This window comes from Borostomias antarcticus (genome assembly GCF_949987555.1).
Source record: "Borostomias antarcticus genome assembly, chromosome: 3".
Taxonomy (NCBI): domain Eukaryota; kingdom Metazoa; phylum Chordata; class Actinopteri; order Stomiiformes; family Stomiidae; genus Borostomias; species Borostomias antarcticus.
Window position 1 is genome coordinate 15,501,755 of NC_140236.1, and position 24,005 is coordinate 15,525,759.

Consider the following 24,005-nt stretch of genomic DNA (forward strand, 5'->3'; position numbering starts at 1 on the left):
ACCCATCTACCTACCTGTCTACCTACCTACCTACCTACTTACCTGTCTACCTACTTACCTGTCTACCTACCTACCTACCTACCCACCTACCTACCTCTCTACCTACATACCTACCTACCTGTCTACCTACCTACCTACATGTCTACCTACCTACATACCTACCTGTCTACCTACCTACCTACCTACCTATCTACATACCTACCTGTCTACCTACCCACCTACCTACCTACATGTCTACATACCAACCTACAATACCTTTCTACCCACCTACCTACCTATCCACCTACCCACCACATACCTACCTACCAACCCAACTACCTACAGTACCTATCTACCCACCTACCTTCCTACCTACCTGTCTACCTACCTACCTACCTACCTACCTATCTATCTACCTACCTACCTACCTATCTACATACCTACCTGTGTACCTACCTACCTACCTACCTACAGTACCTACCTACCTACCTAACTGTCTACCTACCCATCTACCAACCTGTCTACCTACCTACCTACCTGTCTACCTACCTACCTACCTAGCTTCCAGTCTACCCACCTATCTACCTACCCACCTACCTACCTACCCAACTACCTACCTACCTAATGTACCTATCCACCTACCTACCTTCCTACAGTACCTACCTACCCACCTACCTACCTACCTATCCATCTACCCACCTACCTACCTACAGTACCTACCTACCTACCTATCCACCTACCCACCACCTACCTACCTACCTACCAACCAACATTCCTACCTACCCACCTACCTGTCTACCTACATACCTGTCTACCTACCTACCTACCTACCTACCTACCTGTCTACCTACCTACCTGTCTACCTACCTGCCTGTCTACCTATCTACCTACCCAATTACCTACATGTCTACCTACCTACCTACGTACCTGTCTACCTACCTGTCTACCTACCTACCTACCTACCTACCTATCTACATACCTACCTGTCTACCTACCCACCTACCTACCTACCTACATGTCTACATACCTACCTACAGTACCTACCTACCCACCTACCTACATACCTATCTATCCACCTACCCACCACCTACCTACCTACCTACCAACCAACATACCTACCTACCTACCCACCTACCTACAGTACCTATCTACCTACCTACCTACCTACCTGTCTATCTACCTACCTACCTATCTATCTACCTAACTACCTGTCTACATACCTACCTACCTATCTACATACCTACATGTGTACCTACCTACCTACCTACCTACCTACCTACAGTACCTACCTACCTAACTGTCTACCTACCTACCTGTCTGTCTACCTACCTAACTACCTACCTGTCTACCCACCTATCTACCTACCCACCTACCTACCCAACTACCTACCTACCTACTGTACCTATCCACCTACATACCTTCCTACCTATCTACCTACCTGTCTACCTACCTACCTACCTACTTACCTGTCTACCTACTTACCTGTCTACCTACCTACCTACCTACCCACCTACCTACCTGTCTACCTACATACCTACCTACATACCTACCTACCTGTCTACCTACCTACCTGTCTACCTACCTACCTACCTGTCTACCTACCTACCTACTTACCTACCTGTCTACCTATCTACCTACCCAATTACCTACATGTCTACCTACCTACATGTCTAACTACCTGTCTACCTACCTACCCATCAACATACCTACCTGTGTACCTACCCACCTACCTACATGTCTACCTACCTACCTACAGTACCTATCTACCCACCTACCTACCTACAGTACCTACCTACCCACCTACCTACCTACAGTACCTATCCACCTACCCACCACCTACCTACCTACCAACCAACATACCTACCTACCTACCCACCCACCTACCTACAGTACATATCTACCCACCTACCTACCTGTCTAACCACCTACCTACCTACCTACCTGTCTACCTACCTACCTATCTATCTACCTAACTACCTATCTACCTACCTACCTACCTACCTACCTACCTATCTACATACCTACCTGTGTACCTACCTACCTACCTACAGTACCTACCTACCTACCTACCTGTCTACCTACCTACCTGTCTGTCTGTCTACCTACCTACCTACCTACCTACCTGTCTACCTACCTACCTGTCTACCTACCTACCTACCTACCTGCCTGTCTACCTATCTACCTACCCAATTACCTACATGTCTACCTACCTACCTACGTACCTGTCTACCTACCTGTCTACCTACCTACCTACCTACCTATCTACATACCTACCTGTCTACCTACCCACCTACCTACCTACCTACATGTCTACATACCTACCTACAGTACCTACCTACCCACCTACCTACCTACCTATCTATCCACCTACCCACCACCTACCTACCTACCTACCAACCAACATACCTACCTACCTACCCACCTACCTACAGTACCTATCTACCCACCTACCTACCTACCTACCTACCTGTCTACCTACCTACCTATCTATCTACCTAACTACCTGTCTACCTACCTACCTACCTATCTACATACCTACATGTGTACCTACCTACCTACCTACCTACAGTACCTACCTACCTAACTGTCTACCTACCCATCTACCTACCTCTCTACCTACCTACCTGTCTGTCTACCTACCTACCTATCTACCTAACTACCTACCTGTCTACCCACCTATCTACCTACCCACCTACCTACCTACCCAACTACCTACCTACCTACTGTACCTATCCACCTACATACCTTCCTACCTATCTACCTACCTGTCTACCTACCTACCTACCTACTTACCTGTCTACCTACTTACCTGTCTACCTACCTACCTAGCTACCCACCTACCTACCTGTCTACCTACATACCTACCTACATACCTACCTACCTGTCTACCTACCTACCTGTCTACCTACCTACCTACCTACCTACCTGTCTACCTACCTACCTACTTACCTACCTGTCTACCTATCTACCTACCCAATTACCTACATGTCTACCTACCTACATGTCTAACTACCTGTCTACCTACCTACCTATCAACATACCTACCTGTGTACCTACCCACCTACCTACATGTCTACCTACCTACCTACCTACAGTACCTATCTACCCACCTACCTACCTACAGTACCTACCTACCCACCTACCTACCTATCCACCTACCCACCACCTACCTACCTACCAACCAACATACCTACCTACCTACCCACCCACCTACCTACAGTACATATCTACCCACCTACCTACCTGTCTAACCACCTACCTACCTACCTACCTGTCTACCTACCTACCTACCTATCTATCTACCTAACTACCTATCTACCTACCTACCTACCTATCTACATACCTACCTGTGTACCTACCTACCTACCTACCTACCTACCTGTCTACCTACCTACCTGTCTGTCTGTCTACCTACCCACCTACCTACCTGTCTACCTACCTACACTACCTACCTACCTACCTACCTACCAACCTACCTGCCTACCTACCCACCTACCTACCTACCTACCTACCTATCCACCTACCCACCACCTACCTACCAACCTACCAACCAACATACCTACCTACCGACCCACCTACCGACCCACCTACCTACCTACCTGTCTACCTGTCTACCTATCTATCTATCTATCTATCTATCTATCTATCTATCTATCTATCTATCTATCTATCTATCTATCTATCTATCTATCTATCTGTCTATCTGTCTACCTACCTACCTATCTACATACCTACCTCTGTACCTACCTACCTATCTAACTGTCTACCTACACATCTACCTACCTGTCTACCTACCTACCTGTCTGTCTACCTACCTACCTGTCTACCTACCTACCTACCTGTCTACCCACCTATCTACCTTCCTACAGTACCTACCTACCCACCTACCTACCTATCCACCTACCCACCACCTACCTATCTACCTACCAACCGACATACCTACCTACCTACCTACCTACAGTACCTATCTACCCACCTACCTACCTACCTACCTACCTGTCTAACCACCTACCTACCTACCTGTCTACCTACCTACCTATCTATCTACCTAACTACCTGTGTACCTACCTACCTACCTACAGTACCTACCTACCTTCCTACCTACCTACCTACCTGTCTGTCTACCTACCTACCTAACTACCTACCCACCTACCTACCTGTTTACCTACCTACACTACCTATCTACCCATCTACCTACCTACCAACCTACCTGTCTACCTACCTACCTAGCTACCAACCTACCAACCTACCTACCTACCCTCCTACCTACCTATCTACCTACAGTATCTACCAATCTACCTACCCTCCTACCTACTTACCTGTCTACCTACTTACCTGTCTACCTACCTACCTACCTACCTACCAACCTACCTACCTACCCACCTACCTGTCTACCCACCTACCTACCTGTCTACCTACCTAACTACCTGTCCACCTATCTACCTACCCAATTACCTACATGTCTACCTACCTGTCTACCTACCTGTCTACCTACCTACCTACCTACCTGTCTACCTACCTACCTGTCTACCTACCTTCCTACCTATCTACATACCTACCTGTCTACCTACTTACCTACCTACATGTCTACCTACCTACCTACCTACAGTACCTATCTATCCACCCACCTACCTACAGTAACTACCTACCCACCTACCTACCTATCCACCTACCCACCACCTACCTACCTACCAACCTACCTACCTACCTACCCACCTACCTACAGTACCTATCTACCCACCTACCTACCTACCTACCTGTCTACCTACCTACCTACCTACCTATATATCTACCTAACTACCTGTCTACCTACCTACCTACCTACCTATCTACATACCTACCTGTGTACCTACCTACCTACAGTACCTACCTACCTACAGTACCTACCTACCTACCTGTCTACATACCCATCTACCTACCTGTCTACCTACCTACCTACCTACCTACCTGTCTGTCTACCTACCTACCTAACTACCTACCCACCCACCTACCTACCTATCTACCAACCTACCTACCTGTCTACCTACCTACCTACCAACCTACCTACCTACCCTCCTACCTGTCTACCTACCTACCAACCTACCTACCCTCCTACCTACCTACCTACCTACCTACTGTACCTACCCACCTACCTACCTGCCTGTCTACCTACCTTCCCAACTACCTACCTCCCTACCTACCTACCCATCTACCTACCTACCTGCCTAAATACCTGCCTACCCACCTACCTATCTACCTACCTATCTACCTACCTACCTACCTATCTATCTATCTACCAACCTACCTACCTGTCTAACTACCTACCAACCTACCTACCTGTCTACCTACCTACCTGTCTACCTACCTACCTACCTACCCACCTACCTACCAACCTACCTACCTGTCTACCCGCCCACCTACCTACCTACCTACTATACCTACCTACCTACTGTAGTAAATAAAAGCAATGCACACCCCTCCCCGCGTCCCCTACGACGTGTCAGCAGAGCTGTAATTCCCAGAGTGTATCCGAGGTGTGAGGAAGTGGAACCTGAACCCTGGGTTTATCTGGGTTTGAACAGTCACGCTGTTTCCCTGCTGTCAGCGACCGGCAGCCTGTCAGTCAGTCAGGACGGGGCACGTCTGGCCCGCCGAAACCCACTCACTGAGCTCCTTCAGGCATTCCTCACCCCTGTCAACACACACACATACACACACACACACACCACACACACACACACACCATCAACCTCATCCCAAGTTAATCCCCATGAGGGCACTTTGGAAGCGCCGTTATCAGATCCAACGTCTTCTGGTGCAGAAGGAGCATCTACGATAAAGCTCTAGATTTGGTTTGTCTAAACAGCCTCAAATCTCTCTCTCTCTCTCTCTCTCTCCTGTTCTGTTTCACTGTTCCATTGTTGAGGCGTTCATTAGCTGCTGTGCGGTGGCAGGGCTGTGTGTGATGAGGAAGTAGAGGTGAAAGAGGACTCTGAGGGCAGACCAGACCAGCTCGCTGAGTCAGCGTAATCAGCCCAGGGGACCGTCCGGCGGAGATCTGGAGCTTTGCTTTTATTTATTTATTTATTTTTTGCTTTTCATGTCTCTCCGCAAGCCCGGCACAGCGATACCACACTCCGTAAATAACACACTTAAGGAAATGAGATGCTGCGATTGAGAGAGACAAGGGTGTCTGTGTTGGAAGACTGCAGCCACTGTTCCCTGCGTCTGACCTCGCGGTCTCGTGGTCCCTGGCACGTACGCCCTCCTCTCTTTGTTTCTCTCGTCCCGCATACTGGGCCGTAGCTGTCCGCCTGGTAAACAACAACACCTGGTAAACAACAACACCGCAAGAGTCCACCTCGGGGTCGTGGCGCGATCCTAGCTTGACCTGGTCATCATACAGCACACAGCCATCTCCCCCCGCACGCCATGAGCTGCATATAGTACGGCACAATGCCTACTGTCAGAAATCAAAGTACAGTGCCAATATTCCCAATATTAATTGGATTTTCCCTGTATTACTAGAAAGCGCAGTTTCTCAGTTTTCAGGAAGTGTTGGAATGTTGGAATTTTTTAGATTTTGTAGATTTTGTTGTTGTTGTTGTTGATATTATTAATTTTTTTCCGGTGACACGGTCGTATTCAAAGTATTATCTTATTCAAAGATTATCTTGTCATACTAAATATGAACACAAAGTAGCTCAATGAGACAGTGACTTGTGGGATGCCTCAGCAATGCCATTAACTTAAATAATGTCTGCCTCAAAAGCCACATCCAACCATAATAGCTTTTTAAAATTGCATTCCATTGCTGTGATGAACGACCTTAACCTGAGAGGAGAACTCTGTGTGAATTGGTGAGCATGAAAACACATTTCTCTTTCCCAAACCTTCAGTGTCAGACTTCAGTGCAGAGGCTCCATCTGAGGTTTTGTAATGGAGAGTAACTCACATCCACTTTACCTGGATAGATATCGCCCCCTTTTTTTCCAAATAGCCCTAATAAAAGCCTTTTAGGGGCTATTTACATTTTGGAACATTGGCCCCCTGTTACTGCTGGGGCGCTGACTTCCTGTCTTGTCTTTTGAAAGCTGATCGCTTAATTCTACGCTAATCTCAACCCGAGCTCGATTCTCTGTTTAGGGGGACAAGAGGCCTGCCAAGAAGAAAAACCCTGAAGTCGAATAGTCAATTTGTATTGTATGCCTAGCTACTGTAATCAAGAATATACGGGTATCTCTGTGCTCAAGGTAAAACTCTTCATGTTGAAGTACAGTAGGCTATTGAATCTGTCTTTCTTCTAGGTTCTAGCTAGCCAAGTTGTTCGTAGCTTTAACTGAGCTCCTTTGATTGTTGTGTAATGTATACTATCAGACCATGGTCATGTGTTAGTTTGAAGGCAGGCCGGCAGGGCCTCAGGCCCCAGGGCCAGGTCAGAGAGGGTTCAGGGCCTCAGGGCCAGGTCAGAGAGGGTTCAGGGCCTCAGGGCCCAGGGCCAGGTCAGAGAGGGTTCAGGGCCTCAGGGCCAGGTCAGAGAGGGTTCAGGGCCTCAGGGCCTCAGGGCCAGGTCAGAGAGGGTTCAGGGTTGGGGAGACCAGGGCCAGGTCAGAGAGGGTTCAGGGCCTCAGGGCCAGGTAAGAGAGGGTTCAGGGTTGGGGAGACCAGGGCCAGGTCAGAGAGGGTTCAGGGTCGGGGAGACCAGACGGTGATACACATTGGAACGTCCAACGTCCTTTTCATCTCAGGCCAATTAAATCCCAGAGTAAAGACGTGACAAGGCTCCATTCTCCGCCCTCTCATATGTGCTGTCTGGGCCTGACACTGGTAATTGCTGACATTTAAAATCTTGATAGCACCGAAACCCAACGGCCTTCAACTCACTTCCTGCACGAATGTCTAATGGCTCTCGAGGCCCATTGTGTTCTCAGGCTGAGATGGACAGATGAGAGAGTGTGTGTGTTGGGGGGGTGAGAGGGTGCAATGATGGACAGGAAGGGGTTAGGTACAGGGTCAGGTACAGACTCAGGGACAGATACAGACTCAGGCTCAGATACTGACTCAGGGTCAGGAACAGGGTCAGATACAGATTCAGGGTCAGGAACAGACTCAGGGTCAGATACAGACTAAGGGTCAGGGACAGACTCAGGGTCAGGAACAGATTCAGGGTCAGATTCAGACTCAGGGTCAGATACAGGGTCAGGAACAGACTCAGGGTCAGATACAGACTCGGGGTCAGATACAGACTCAGGGTCAGGAACAGAATCAGGGTCAGGAACAGACTCAGGGTGAGAAACAGACTCAGGGTCAGATACAGACTCGGGGTCAGATACAGACTCAGGGTCAGATACAGACTCAGGGTCAGATACAGACTCAGGGTCAGGTACAGACTCAGGGTCAGGTACAGACTCAGGGTCAGGAACAGACTCGGGGTCAGGGACAGACTCAGGGTCAGGTACAGACTCAGGGTCAGATACAGACTTAGGAACAGACTCAGGGTCAAATACAGACTCAGGGTCAGATACAGACTCAGGGACAGACTCAGGAACAGACTCAGGATCAGGGACAGACTCAGGGTCAGATACAGACTCAGGGTCAGGGACAGACTCAGGGTCAGACTCAGGGTCAGACTCAGGGTCAGGGTCAGACTCAGGGACAGACTCAGGTACAGACTCAGGGACAGACTCAGGGTCAGGTATAGAGTACAGCAGAGAGGACCAGGGGGCACGACCGAGGCCCTGACTCTGTCCACACAAAACATATTACCCCTCCCTCTCTGGGATGATCTCACATGACGCCACATTCTTTGGTTAAGCAAAAGAGCTTTCCAAAAAGCGTTCTCTAGACCAACGGTTTCCACACGGCCCTCGGATCAAAGACTGAGGGAGCGGATAGACAGCGCAGACCGGACGAGGGGTCGCCAGGAACAACGAGGGCTTCATTTATTGTGGGCGTGAAATGGAGACGGGCGGGGGGGTGGGGGGGGTGATTGACAGGCTGCCTGGGTACACGGGGGAGGGGGGGGGTGCTGCTCCTGCTCCTGCTCCCGACTCCGACGTACCTCATTTGTCATCTCTGAGCTGCGTGCTACTCCAGAGGAGGTCATCCGCCACGCCAAAACCCACATGGAATCATTCTCCGTTTGGAAGGGTCTGTTTTCGTGGTGAGTCAGGTCGTTTAACCCGTAGCGATTAATGGCCGGTCCGATCTGCCATGAATCTGTCACGAAATGTAAACATTTTGTTTCGTCGACGTGAAATCAGAAGTGTGTTTTTACAGAGCGTGCAGCATTTTTGGAGCGGTCTGAAATGCGCAGTGACTTCCATCAAAGGGTAATCACAAATACGTTTTGAAAAGTTGTTTATCCATATCAAACTAAACTCTCTCTCTCTCTCTCTCTCTCTCTCTCTCTCTCCCTCTCTCTCTCCCTCTCCGTCTCCTTTTCTTCGCAGACATCGACGAGTGTTCCTTCGACCGGGCGTGCGACCACTCTTGCGTCAACTCCCCCGGCAGCTTCCAGTGCTTCTGTCATAAAGGCTATGTTCTCTACGGCCTGGCACATTGTGGAGGTGAGGTGACACCTCTCCCCCCCGCCCCCCTCCCCCTCTCCACCACACCCCCTCTAGATAACACACCTCCGCGCTAACTTCCCTCCCGGACCCCTCGGGCTTGTATTTGAAAGACCACAATGCACTTGAACCGTCCGCTAAGTATAGCTAGCTTATGTGCAATATTATGCGTGTATGAGGGGTCTGCTGGTTGTTTAGGCTTCCTTGAGTGTGTGCACTGCCGTGGTTGTCTCACCAAACCAGCCGGCTCAGGCTAGTGCCGGCTACTCCCAGGTGGAAGAGGATTGCTGCAGTGAGGAGTGGTTGGGGGTGAGGGGTGTGGCCAGGGTGTGGTTTAGGGTGGGGTTAGGTATGTGTCAGTGGGTGGGGTCGGGGGGGGGCTGGTGCATCAATACGGACAGTCTGGAAGAGCCAGCAGGGAGAGTGAGTGAGTGAGTGAGTGAGTGAGTGAGTGAGTGAGTGAGTGAGTGAGTGAGTGAGTGGCTCGGAGCGCATCAGGCTGTTCCAGGGGCACCTTTGATGGTGCATGTATCACCAGCTAGGATCTGCCGTCTCCGGAGCCTGGGGGCTTCTGGGAGGAGGCGCAGGACAGAGAGAGACGGTGTGCTGCATACCGGGAGAGAGCTTTGATTCCACCCATCCCTCCCCCCACCTCTCCCTCCCTCCTCCCCCCTCCCTCCGCCGGTCTGTCTGATTTGGGTTTTGACAGGTTCGCCATTCCAGAAATGTTACGACAGCAGCATCCAGGGCATGGCATGCTACCAAGACTAGATTGCTTGGGTATAAACGGTACAATGAATTAGTATGAAAGAAAACCCAGATTTGTGTGTGTGTGTGTGTGTGTGTGTGTGTGTGTGTGTGTGTGTGTGTGTGTGTGTGTGTGTGTGTGTGTGTGTGTGTGTGAGAGAGAGAGTGTGTGAGAGAGAGAGAGAGAGAGTGCGCGTGAGTGTGTGTGTGTGAGAGAGAGAGAGAAGGAGAGAGAGTGTGTGTGTGTGAGAGAGAGAGAAAGAGAGTGTGTGTGTGTGTGTGTGTGTATGCGTGAGTGAGATGGACGTACAGTAGGTGGCCAGACTGTGGGCTGGCATGAGGGCCCTTCTGCCCTTGTGGAAGGTCATTGAGGCAATGGAGCCCCCCCCCAACCTCCCCCCCGTTCCAAACTGTTGACAACCACAAGAGTTATGATGCCGCCACCCCTTCCTCCCGCCCCCCATCCCCGGGCCGGCCGAGGATCTGTTATTCCCCGTCCGGCTTATCAGCTGACAGATAGCAGTTAAAGCGACCCTACGGCCAGCGCTCGCCTGCTGGGCTTAACCGTTTTCTTGCCCCAAACGGCCCCTATTAGGTGGGCGACCCGCGGTGGAGGAAAACGTGGGGAAATCTGTCATCCGCCTCCCCCCCTCCCCCCTCTGGTCACGTCTGGGACCGGGATGGGATGCCGCCCCCCCCCGCCGTCCTCCATGCCCTTCGGAAAACAACACAGTCACTAGAGTTACTACTGGAGTGTTTCGGTGGAAAAAAACATAGTTGGAGATGTCCAGATATGCTAAATGAGCCTTGAACGGACTGTTAGTTTGTACAGCGCTGTAACAAAAGAGAGACCCTACCGTTGTGACCAGAGCAGAGAGACTCTGTTTGACAGGTTTGGACCAGAGGTGCCTGTGCAGGTCTATACCCTCTTGTCCAGCTGTCCGGCGCTGACCACAGTTACACAGCCGTCGGCCCCGGGTTTGTCCTCCGGGGAGTCTGGCGCGTCACGTGGACATCTGCTCGCCGAGGATATGACAGGTTTACTCAAAGGTCGTTTTCATGGCGGCCTCAAGGAGGATAAGAAGAGGGAGGAGAAAGCGGCCTGGTCGTTCCTTTCTCTTTCTGACGAGGTTCTCTCTCTCTCTCCGCCTCTAATCCAAATGGAGCCCTCCGCCGCCGAGGCCACACCCCTCTGGGGGAACCGCCTCGTCTCCTGACAGGCTGACTCGTCCCTGAGCTCCGCTGGCAACGCAGCGCCTTCCCGACACCGGGGATGTAGTCATCACGGTCTCCATCTGGGACAGCCGGGCGCTTTCATTCTCCCTGAATAACTGGATGAGACAGGGACGAACATTTTATATCAGCAGCCCACATCATCAATCATGGACATTATCTCTGTCTGTCTCTCTCTCTGTCACTTAGACTGGCCTCGCTCGTCCTCGCGCTCTAATAAGTCATTTTCTGCCTTGTGGCCCAGTCCATGCAGGCTACATCTGGTTTGTGTATGGTTAAAGTGGTTTTTGTTCTCGCTGTGTGTGTATGTGTTTGTGTGTGTCAAAAAGTGATTATAATTGAGCCCTCTCTCTCCACGTCTGCGTCCAAGTCTTCATCTGGAGAGGAGAGACTTTCCGACAGAGAAATGTTTTGCGGTGATCACATGTCCCGGATTAGAGATCGAATGGGCAATCAAGCGTGTTTACAAAAACACACATTCATCTTCCTGGGATGTGATCACTGACAGGATCAGATGACCTGACCTCACAGGAACTCTTCATTTAGAGCTGTCAGAGCACATTCTCTATGATGTGTATACTGCTGCCTTTAGCATGAGGCCAGCTAGCTCTTCTCATGCAAGGCTTACAAAAAAACATAAGACGGAATGTGAGATTGAATGTCCCGACCGATAAGCCTGAGTTAGCGAGGGGGTGGATGGGTGAACGAGTGAGGGAGGGATCGATAAAGCTGTGGGTTTTTTTTTTTTGTATGCATTGAAAGTCTGCGCATCACCCAACCCATCCGTGTTCCTTTGCAGATATTGACGAGTGCAGCATCAACCGCGGGGGGTGTAAATATGGCTGTGTGAACACCCTGGGCAGCTACGAGTGTACCTGTCCTCCTGGATACAAGCTGCATTGGAACAAGAAGGACTGCATCGGTATGGAACAACACTGCCACCCGGTGGTCAGAGAGCAGAAACACACCGTTGTTCTCGAAACCCTCAGCATGGTCAAAGATGGTTCGCAGGATAGCATGATGTGACACAGATCTCTGCTCCATCAGACTGTATGACTGTGTGATGTCTGTGTCTCATTGGGTTTCCTCCAGAACTGGTGAAGTGTCTGCCTGGACTGGTGGCTCCCAAAGCCACTCTGACCTGCAGCAAGACGGGCAAGAAAGAGAGCTGCTCCCTCACCTGCGCCTCCAAGGCTCACTATCTGGCAGGTGATTGACTTGCGTGGCCCCGCTCAAAATGCGCCGCCGCGCGCCAGGCTGGCGGGTTGCGTACATGCTGCTTCTCGTGTCTATAAGTGATGGTCTTTGTTCACAGAGTCCGACAGCAGCTACACGGTGAGCTGCGGCATCCCCATCCTCCGAGGCAAAGCCCCCGCCAGGCTCAACGCCAGCAGCAGCCAGAGCTGCATAGGTAAGCTCCGCCTATTAAATATAGCTTTTGATTATTATGTTTTTTTAATTTATTTTTCCGTTTAATTTTCAAGAAGTAGCCTACTGATTGCTAAGTATCTGTAATTGACAGATAGATTGACATCTATTATTATTGTTATGTTTGAGTAAGGGGTAGGTAAAATAAGATTTTTTTTTTCTTCTTCCTGCTCCTTTTCGATCATGTAATGTGTAAAGTGAGTTGTTTGAATCATGAATAACTTGTCGTATGTGGAATTATGCATTACCATGAGCGAAACAAATAAAAAAATGAATGAATGACTGAATGAAAATGAACGAATGACTGAATGAGAAGCTCCGCCTCCCGCAGACAGACAGCAGGCGGGGCTCCTTCCTTCCCGGGTTCAGTAGGAAGACGTCAGCGTCGGTCTACGGCATTTGGCGCGGTGCTAACGGCGATGCGGTTGTTTGTGTGCTGCGCTCCGGCGTGCCCCCACCCACTCCACTTTGTTTGCCTGTAGAGACTCTGGCCCCTCCAGTGAAGCAGACGGCCTCTTTCAAGATCAAGGACGCCAAGTGTCACCTCCACCCCAAGCTGACCGGCCGGGCTGAGGACCGGGGGCGGGCGCTGGGGCCAGGTAAAGATGGCGTCTCCCTAGAAACCTGGAGGTGTCTTAGCGTTAGGCGTGTGGCGAGATAAGAGGATAGAAGAGGTCACTTTTCTGGGCGGGTGGGCGTGTGACCCCTGGCGTTCCCCGCCGTGACTTGACCAGGGCGCTGCTGTGTTTGTTCTCCGCAGGGGGCGGCCAGCCCTGCAGCAACTGCCTGGTGACGTTCGTCAACCTCAAGTGTGACTCATCCAAGAAGGCCAAGGGGCGACGCGCCCGCAACCCCACCAACAAGGAAGTGACACGTATCACCCTGGAGCTGGAGGCGGAGGTCAAACCTGGCGACACCACAGGTCAGGAGAGAGCGCTGGTGGCATTACATTACATTACAATACATTACAATACATTACAATACATTACATTACAGTACAGTACAGTACAGTACATTACATTACATTACAATACAATACAATACAATACAATACAATACATTACAATACATTACATTACAGTCATTTAGCAGACGCTTCATTTAGCAGCGACTTCCTATAATTCATTTAACATAGGAAGTCAGTGTACTACTGTACTACTCGTCAGAACTCACAAGCACATCTCTTTTCTACACAAGTGACTAAGAGCATAATCTAGTGCTGAAGCCAAAGTGCAAGAATAGCAAACCAAAAATACAATAGGTGCTTTAAGAGGGAAGATCCTGGTAGAACTTCTGAGCCTGCAGCGAAAGATGGGAAGTGACTCCTGACGTCAGCGGGCAGCTCATTCCATCACCGCGGGGGCCGGGACAGAGAAGAGCGTCCGTTCCCTTCACCGTCCATTCAGTTCCATCAAGGCAGATTTTGGCGAATGTCCAGTACCTTTGACCAGATAAGGTGGAATGTGGTAACTGCCCCCCCCCCCCCTCACACCCTGCAGGGAGCTGCAACCTGAGCTGCCTGCGGCAGCGCATGGAGAAGCAGGTGAAGACCTACATCAAGGCCCTGAAGAAGTCCATCAACCAGGAGCGCTTCCTGATCCGCGTGGCCGGCCTGGAGTACGAGGTGGCTCAGAAGCTGCCCCAGGCCGCGGCCGGACATGACAACTGTGGCCCCGGGCGCGAAAGGGACAGCGGGCGCTGTGGTAGGTCCTGAGGGGGTCAGAGTGTTAGCAGTCTTAGCAGTGTTTGTGTGTGTACTGTACTTATTGCGTCACTATTGCACACTACAGCTGTAACAGTCATTGTGTAGCTATGATGTTGTCAGCGTGTGTGTTCATCAGGGTCTATGTTTGCCTGTGCAGGTATTGAAGGTTGTATTTTGTGGTCTGCGTGTTTATTTAGCAAGCCGTGTGCTGGCGCGTTAGTGGGCGGCTATACTCGTCTTGGTGCTAGTGTGTGTGTGGTGTTAGAGTGTGTGTGTGTGTGTGTGTGTGTGTGTCCAGCGCTCTCACCAGAGCCTCTGTGGCTGTTCTCAGTCAGATGCTTGGTCTTGGTGCTAGTGTGTGTGTGTGTGTGTGTGTGTGTGTGTGTGTGTGTGTGTCCAGCGCTCTCACCAGAGCCTCTGTGGCTGTTCTCTCAGTCAGATGCCTGCCAGGCTCCTACTACCACGGAGAGCAGGAGCGCTGTGTTCAGTGCCCGCCTGGCACCTTCCAGGAGAGGGAGGGCCAGCTGGCCTGTGACCTTTGCCCTGGCAGCGATGGCCACGGACCCGCCGGCGCCCGCAATATCTCCTCCTGCGCAGGTACACGGGCCCACTGCACATGACCCGGGGGGTTAAACCACCAACTCACGTCCTCATATGGTCCTGAGTGTTTGGGGAATATGGATGTCCTCCTTAAAGTGTCAACACGGTGGGTAGTGGCTAGTTCCGATAAATGCTGAGACTGGTCAACCCCCAACCCTAACCCTAACCTTAACCGATAAACCTAACCCTAACTTAACCCTAAATGGCATCTGCGTTAATGGAAGCTAGCCTTTACCCAACATTGTGCCGGTGTGTAGTTACCTTCTTCAATTGACAGGTAATTGACTGTCTCTTCGACTTCAGGCCAGTGCCCTACTGGGTACTTCTCCAACGACGGGTTCAAACCCTGCCAACCTTGCCCCCAGGGCAGCTACCAGCCGGACCTGGGCCGAACCCTCTGCTTCCCCTGCGGAGGAGGGCTGAGCACCAAGAGGGAAGGGGCCAGCTCCTTCCACGACTGTGAGGTCAAAGGTCAGTCTTTCATCATTCTCCAAATGAACGAATGAATGAACAAACTAATTGACTCTAAAAACACAGATTTTGAGCGCCTCAGCCCTACCTTTACTGTAAATCTCCTCACATAAATTTCAATTCACCTCAGGTTTGGTTTGTAAGCTTGTGTGTGTGTGTGTGTGTGTGGCCATCCAACCTGCAGTTCAGTGCTCTCCTGGCCACTACTACAACACCACGGTGCACCGGTGCATCCGCTGCCCGCTGGGAACCTACCAGACGGAGTTCAGACAGAACTACTGCATCTCCTGCCCAGGGAACACCACCACCGACTTCGACGGGGCCACCAGCGTCTCTCAGTGCAAGAGTAAGTGCCTCATAGACAGGTACTATATTTAATTTATCCACCAGAGGACATTGTTGAGCTCATGCTCATAAGATAAGATACAACTTTAATGATCCCCAGGAGAGGAAATTTGAGCATTACAGCAGCAGAAAGGTAGAACAGAACAGAAGAGGTACACAATAAAATCAAGAGGGTCATATAATAAATATGTGCATTAAAAACATCAGAACGAAAAATAAATAACTGCAGTAAAAAAACTATAAATTTCAATAAAAAGAAACAAGTAAAAAGTAAAAAGAAGTAGTTAAAGTAGTAAGAAGTATAAAAAGACAAGTGACAAGTGGCGGGGGGTTTGCTCAGGCTCTGTTGTTATGAACAGTCACTTGCGTCTACTCTTCTCTAGTTGGGGGCGGGGGGGGGGGGGGGGGGGTGAATTTGCCACGATGACGGACTTCCTGACAGACTTCCTTGTCGTTCCTCTTGTGTGGGTTGTAGACAGAGAATGTGGAGGAGAGATGGGCGAGTTCACAGGTTACATCGAGTCACCCAACTACCCCGGGAACTACCCGGCCAACGTGGAGTGTATCTGGAACATAAACCCCCCGAGCAAGCGCAAGATCCTCATCGTGGTTCCAGAGATCTTCCTGCCGTCTGAGGATGAGTGTGGAGATGTGCTGGTCATGAGGAAGAACTGTGAGCACCTACTGCCCCCTGTAGGGCCTACTGGAAATAAAAAAACATTTTTATTTGATGAACACCAGAGTGAAACTTCACAGACTGCATCTTTAGGTGACAATGGAGTCACAGCATTGAGTTCTCTGTGATGTCACGTCTTCGTCCTTCCAGGGTCCGCCACATCCATCACCACCTATGAGACCTGTCAGACGTACGAGCGGCCGATCGCCTTCACTGCCCGCTCACGGCGCCTCTGGATCAACTTCAAGTCCAACGAGGCCAACAGCGCCAGGGGCTTCCAGATCCCCTATGTCACCTACGACGGTAACTCCTCCTCAATCACGTCTACTGGCACGGATTGGGCTACATCTGACGAACACCACTCAAGTCAAATAAGTAATGCCTGTTTATGTCTCATTTATTTTGGTGTATTCGCAGAGGACTATGAACAGCTCGTAGAGGACATTGTGAGGGATGGAAGACTCTATGCCTCAGAAAACCATCAAGAAATCCTTAAGGTAAGTGCCTGCTGCTTGAGACGAATACTCTGCATTTCTATGATAGATGAATGATAAACAGTACTAAGTAAATGTGCTGTACTCTTCTTTCCGTCAGGATAAAAAGCTGATTAAGACTCTGTTTGATGTGCTGGCCCACCCTAACAACTACTTCAAGTACACCACTCGAGAGTCCAACGAGATGCTGCCTCGTTCCTTCATACGGCTCATAAGCAGCAAAGTCTCCGCCTTCCTGAGACCATATAAGTAGTGGACAACTGTCCCCGCCAAGCGCCAGACCCGCCCCCGCCCACAGGCCACCTTCCTTAACTCTCACACGGGACTTCAAAAATAAAACTAATTGTTTTCTTTAAATTTTCTCAAAAGGCTTTGAAAACACACTACAACACTACGCAGCTTCGTCAGTTTCTTGGAGGTTCGCCAGCTCGAATCTAAGCCCAGGCTGACTGAAGTGTTTTTCTCTTTAGTATTTATCACCGCGCCCAATGTGTTTTGGTGTTCTGTCCGTTTTTTTTTTCTCTTTGTTGTCGTTGTTTTGTGTACATGTAGGCCGTCTTCTCTGTCGTCCGCACGGCGTCCTCAGCTCTGGCAGTGAGGGGGAGGAGGTGTGGGCTTTCATTTGTGAAGTCCGTGGGACGACAAAACAGACACAGACAGGAAGAAAGGCGTTAGAAGAGCGACAGGCCACACCAGGCCCGAGCTGGAACTGGCTATCAGGCATTTGCTCTAATAGATAGACTTTCCCTTGAGTTTCAGCTGCAGGTCGACCATAGTAGCATTCAAAGCCTTACTATATTTGTGCTCTTAGAGCAATTCCTTATAAGGTATTACTGTTAAAACAGTTATATTCTATGTTGTTGTTTTCTTTCTCCTGTCAAGATTGTATAGCTGTAACCTACCTTCAGAAACTTTCTGTAATTCTATATTCAAGTTAACTTAACAAAGCTTATAAAATGTATTGGATCATTTCCAGAGTGTAATGAAAATAAAGGGAAAGGAGAACTAGATTTGTGAGCCACAGAGGAAAGGCAGGGAGATGCATCTGTGGACAATGCCTCTGTGAGAGAGAGACAGAGAAATGTCTTTGAGGGACATACGTTTGCTGCTTCTTTTAAAAAGGTCACTTTAATTTTTCAATCTCAAGTTTGTCTTTCTAGTGTGCCCTGACTTCTATCATCACACTAACAGGCTGATGGTTTAATAAAAGAGAGAGTTGGGAATTGATAGATACTAAAGTATAAACATCTCCACCACCAGTTCTTCTCATATAAAATGATACACTCCCACCATATCTCTCTGAAGACTCCCAGTTTTATAATGTTTTTATTTCAATCTTGTAAATATTGAAAAGAAACTAGACGAGGGTTGAATTCTTTAATCCTAATTAGCTTGAGCAGGACCCCACATTATTACTGGCCCATCTCCTCCCCTGCCTCCTTTCCAGTCCAAAGACACAAGCCACCCCCAAAAGCAAACAAACAAACAAAAACGGACAAAACAAATCAGACAACCAGCCTCATTCTGTCCAGTCCAGCCAGCTCTTCCAAAGACTGCTCCCAAGGCAGCCCCATGTTGTGCTCTCTGTTGGTGCTCCACAGTGACTAGGATTCATTGTGAACTGAGTTGTGGGTCTTGGCAAACGTAACTCAGTGGCAGTGAGGTGTCTGACACGGCAACATGCAAACTATTTGATCCACTCCTTAACATGCGAAGATTAATTGGTTAAAATTATTGGTTTAATACTGTTTGTATTCAGGGTCCACCACAAATATTGCTATTTTAATTCTCTCTGACAATTGCATTGTCAATGTAAAGCTAATGACAATGATGATAGATAACCATAACATTTTCATCCCTTTGTTGATGAAAGACAATTAAATGTAACTGCTCTTAGATATTGAATGGTTATTCTTGGAGGCCCTCTGACATTTTTTGTTTTAATTCATTTTGTAAATAGAAAAAATGAAGTGTACACTGCATTTAGATAGATGTAAGCATGTGAGCTTTGGAATAAGGAAAAAAGGGATTTTGACCACATTGTTTAATGTCAGACAGACAGCCAGGCCATGCCTGTTCAATATATACTACACCATTCTGTACATCACATGAATGCTCTCCATTTTATATCTTTGAATGTTCTATAAGCCTACCTACTACTGTACATCAAGGTTTCAGTTGCTAATGGTACAGTATATCATTGTTTTCCACTTAGATCAGTGCAGTAGGTCAGATCAATTAAGTTCATAGCGCTCACTGTTCCAACCTGAACACGCCTCCCCCTCCCTCCCGCCCTGCACCCTGAACCAAACAGTTGATTTCTTTGCTTTTTTAACAAGAGTTTGCTATGATGTATCATAGAGTTGATAATTGTATTTGCACTTGAAAATTGTTATTGCTCATGTAAAAAAAATTGTCTGGATTTTGTATTGTCTTTTTAAATGAATGGAATTGGTGTTCTTAAAATTCTTGTAGCTCTCGTTTGTTCATAAAATGTTCACTCATTGTGTTCAGTCCAGAGATCATGAAACACGTGACGTATCAACTGTAAAAATAAAAAAAATAAAAAAATGTACAGAGGTGAAATGAAAGCAGATTCCGCTTGTTACTCAGTTCTCCCCCAAACACTCCCCCAAATAAACAAACTGGACTTGAGTTTCATTTACAAATTATTTCATATCTAAACTATCATTTTCATCCAAGTTTTCCATTTTCACCTGTCAGCTGTAGTAGAGGTATAGAGGAGGAATGAAAGGAGAAAGTGTAGTCATAAACAGTCACTTTGGACATTGTAGAACTCAGTTTATTTGGTTAAGAAACAGAGACTTGCTTGGCTAACAAAAAGCAACATTCAATTTGGAAATGAGGATAAGACTCAGTTAGGACTCAGTTTATTTAATATCAAGAAAACATACACCCTGACTATGTGCCAAGGCCTGAATTTACATTATAAACGGTTATAAACAAGCTGAATGGCTGCCTTAGGCATTATACTGTAACATATCACAAAGAACACTGTCAGACCTGTTACGAAAAGGCAAAGAAAATTACAATATTAATATTATACTTAATAAAATCCTCATCTCATACAAGAATGATACAGTATATGACAGCTTGCTATGCCTATGGCAGATTTAAAGGATCCTGCAGAGGTGGATACTTACTATCTACAGGGGTGTGGGGGGTTCCAGGTCCCATCCAGGCCACATGTGACTGTAATCTCTGGCATATTGCGCCAGTGACACCTGAACGTAACCGTGTCCCCAAACTCGTATCGGTCTCTACCTGGCACAGTTCGTATGGCGTTGCTGAAACTGGGATGGGCACATTGGACGTCTGTGAGCAGAGAGATCCACAAGCCACAATCATGTCCCATTCTATTATATATTGGAAAGGCTTCACAAGTAATAACAATTGTATTTTTTTAATGGAATTTCTGCTTCATTGGATAGGATAGTGAAGATGTCTGGAAAGGTGTGTGTGTGTGTGTGTGTGCGTGCGTGCGAGAGAGAGAGAGAGAGAGAGAAAGGAGTGGAACCCGGGCCGCTGTGGTACTGTATAAGAGCTACTGTAGCCTCATAGTACGCGCCTTAACCCCATGAGCCACTGGTGGGCCCCATAGCCAATGTCATTTTTAACTAGAACGAGATGCACAACCTGTGCACTCCGGAGGCGGCGCGCTCCATGTCCCGTCCTTGGTGCAGTAGATAAAAACTGGTCCAATCAGCTTCCCCACATGACAGTGATAACCAATCACACTGCCGTACACGTAAGGTGCTTCCATGGTGCCACTTCTCATCACGTTGTGCCCCTCAGGGGGCTCCGCGCACTGCATAGCTGTAGGGCACAGTCCCAAAAACATTCACCATTTTATATATATATATATATATATATATATATAAATATGTGTGTGTGTGTGTGTGTGTGTATGTACACACACACACACTATATACAGTATAGTACCAGTCAAAGGTTTGGACACCTTCACAGAATGATCTACTGTACTGTATATATAGTTCATGTTCCCTTAGCCTGAACACGGCACGGTCGTTTACCTTCACAGACAGGGCTCCGCCCATCCCAGCCTCCATCCCTGCACCGCCTGACGCTCTGGCCAACAAGCTGATAGCTGAGGACGATATCATCCAATCATTCACATTCAAATAAAACAACTTGACGGCATGACAGGATGCTGCAGTATTTTAAAGCTACGAGAACTCAGCGCTTTGGCGGCCCCTATAGTCGTGATAAAATCGGCACTGCGTTTTAACTTCCCACAGTCCCCCACTCACTTGCAGTAGTGATGGGGGAAAAATCTGATAAACGCGCGTGGAGCAGACTGCATTGGAAGATTGTAGCTACTTCAATGGACTTTCTGGAAAGATGGCTTCAATGCAGGTAAAGACCGATGTATTTACAGGTAAATGCCATGGAGGTATGCCAGTATCTTTAAAGTGTTTGTTGCCTTCCTGATATTGCGACACGCAAAACGCGTCACTTCCCGTTTCCACCACAAGATTTCCCGCCAGTGTACTGTACTAGCCAGTACACCGAAATTCTAAAATAATAAATTCACCGGGTCTCATGCAGTCTCATGTCACAAAAATTATTTTTGGAGTCTTGCTAAGGCCAATTCATAAACTACTAATAGCAAATAAAAGTAATCTTCTTCTCATTGAGCTTTAATGTTTAGCGAAGTGCTATGTCTAGTATAATTTGCTGACAGACTCCTTACCCTTCATAACAGACGATGGTGACAGAATCTCCGTACCGGGCCCCGTTGTAGTTATAGTGGCCGTTTAAGACCTCTCCAGCAGACCCACAGGACTTCCCTGTAGAGGACAAACATGCAGAGTACGCTGGTAAAACAGCACACACTCAAACATTCTTCAACTTAGAAACACAGCTTTTGCACTGACAACCTACAAAAACCCTCTTCATCACAGACCGTTTGTCACTACACCAGGGGTCTGCGGCCGGAGGCTCTGGGGACGCATGACGCTCAGAATGGAATAGAATAGAATACGTTTATCTGCCATGTGTAACAAGTACGGGTACTTTGGAATTCTTGTAATAAAATTTTTTATTTTATTTTTATTTTTAAATAAAGTCCTTACAGGATCTTATCAGCACTAATCAGGTCTTCATTCCAGTCCTGGGTACTCAGCTAGGCAGTGTTAAGTTCCCAAACTGGCAAGTTACCATCCGTCTTCCATCAGTATCATCCTCATCTACTTATCCCATCTGGTCATGGATGACTACAGGCATGTTTAGCCCCTCTTCAGTAGCTCCCTGGCGTTGACAAAAAATATATGGAAATGAATAAGTAAATAAATGCATTATTAAAAAAAATATTTTAGTAATAAGTGTGTCATTTTGGCATTCAAGTTGGCTTACTAGCTAAATAGCTGCAGACAGGCTAATCCAGCACAAATTGGTGCATAAAAATAAAACAGAATACAGGAAATTAAGTGTTTGATGCTCAACATTTCCAGGGGGTCCCCATCTCCTTAATGTGCCCCACCCCCTCCCTGGGTGCGTACCACCAAGCCTGAAAACACATCTAAGGGGAAACATTGTCTTCATTATAAGGCTCATATATGTTTTGTGGCTCCAGTCAGATTTTGTATTTATTTTTTGGCCCAACATGCCTCTTATAGTAAAGGTAGCTGACGCCTGTTTAAACAGACAAGCCACTACCTTTTCTCATAATGAGTGTTCCGTGACACAGTCACTCTGGCCAACTCAAATCCGTCCAGTTAGTCCAGAACATTCCAACAATTTTGTTTTTGTGTGTTGGCTGTAAGTCGAGTTGTAAGTAGGGATGAGACGGTATACCGTAAAACCGTGAAATGCGGTAAAAAATGTCCACGGTATTAGAACCGTGACATTCTCTGTGTTTACAGTATTACACAATAATGCGCTGCTGAAACTTCACATTTCAAGTTTCTTACAACAGTTAATTTTGTAATTTAATATAAGCTTGCCATTAATAAACTGACACACTTAAGTTCAATAAAGCCGTTTTCCTTCAAAGTAAAATACTGTGTGTTGGAGAGGTGAAATGGCGTATACCGTAAAATACCGTAAACCGTACCGTGTAACTAAATACCGTACTGTAAAGTACCGTAATGCAAAAATCCATACTGTCTCATCCCTAGTTGTAAGTATGTCCTGGCGGGCATGTCCTTGCGTTGTTGCTGTCGCTACTCAGAACATCAAAACAAAAGACTATGACACCATTGGTTTTCAAGAGCTCCGGTGACCTAGTGGTTAAGGAGCTAGTCTGCCATAGCCTGGTACGACCATCCCATTCTCGCGAGCTCACATTCTGTTTCACTAACGCAGAACAGTCTGGCCTGCCTCCTCCAGAGCGATTATGCCAAAATACAGACCATACCGGGCCAATCAGGGACTGCGTTTTAACTGCTGTCCCGCCCCTGATTGGTTCGTGTTCCTGAACATGGCGGCTCCCGAAGCAATGAGTGGTAACGGTAACGTTAGAAGAATAAACACAGCTATAAGTGCAGTTATTGCAGAAAAAGACTTAATCACAACACTTAAACAAGAACAAGAGTATGCACTAGCTAGCGAGTTTCTCGGTGGAAAAGACGTTTTTGCCGTTCTTCCGACTGGATTTGGAAAAAGTTTGCTGAACACTGATTGGCTGAAGGTGTTTGGCTGTCAAGGCAAGTACCCCCGCCCACGTAATCGCTCTCTATGGGGCGAAGCAGAGAGCTCGCTAGATCGGGATGGTCATACTAATGCCGCGTTCCAGG

General features: G+C 48.1%; 1 protein-coding gene and 1 long non-coding RNA gene across 2 annotated transcripts in view; one reads left to right on the forward strand and one right to left on the reverse strand.

Moving 5' to 3' along the window:
• Nucleotides 1–17,479, forward strand: part of scube3 (signal peptide, CUB domain, EGF-like 3) — a gene marked incomplete at both ends in the record, with an annotated part of 88,891 nt that extends 71,412 nt beyond the window's left edge. The window contains 14 exons of the mRNA XM_084436462.1: nt 9,411–9,527; nt 12,307–12,429; nt 12,600–12,716; nt 12,823–12,918; nt 13,418–13,534; nt 13,696–13,857; nt 14,435–14,638; nt 15,076–15,237; nt 15,544–15,711; nt 15,896–16,057; nt 16,532–16,729; nt 16,883–17,035; nt 17,150–17,229; nt 17,327–17,479. Coding sequence (XP_084292588.1) covers nt 9,411–9,527; nt 12,307–12,429; nt 12,600–12,716; nt 12,823–12,918; nt 13,418–13,534; nt 13,696–13,857; nt 14,435–14,638; nt 15,076–15,237; nt 15,544–15,711; nt 15,896–16,057; nt 16,532–16,729; nt 16,883–17,035; nt 17,150–17,229; nt 17,327–17,479 — 2,012 coding nt within the window. The remainder of the gene's footprint in view (nt 1–9,410; nt 9,528–12,306; nt 12,430–12,599; nt 12,717–12,822; nt 12,919–13,417; nt 13,535–13,695; nt 13,858–14,434; nt 14,639–15,075; nt 15,238–15,543; nt 15,712–15,895; nt 16,058–16,531; nt 16,730–16,882; nt 17,036–17,149; nt 17,230–17,326) is intronic.
• A 2,995-nt stretch (nt 17,480–20,474) lies between these two features.
• On the reverse strand, nt 20,475–21,315 carry LOC311330105. The gene is made up of 3 exons (XR_014631329.1): nt 21,282–21,315; nt 20,884–21,063; nt 20,475–20,562 (listed from the first exon to the last, which is right to left on the reverse strand). It is a non-coding gene; the product is annotated as an uncharacterized lncRNA (long non-coding RNA).
• Between the last annotated feature and the right edge of the window lie 2,690 nt (nt 21,316–24,005).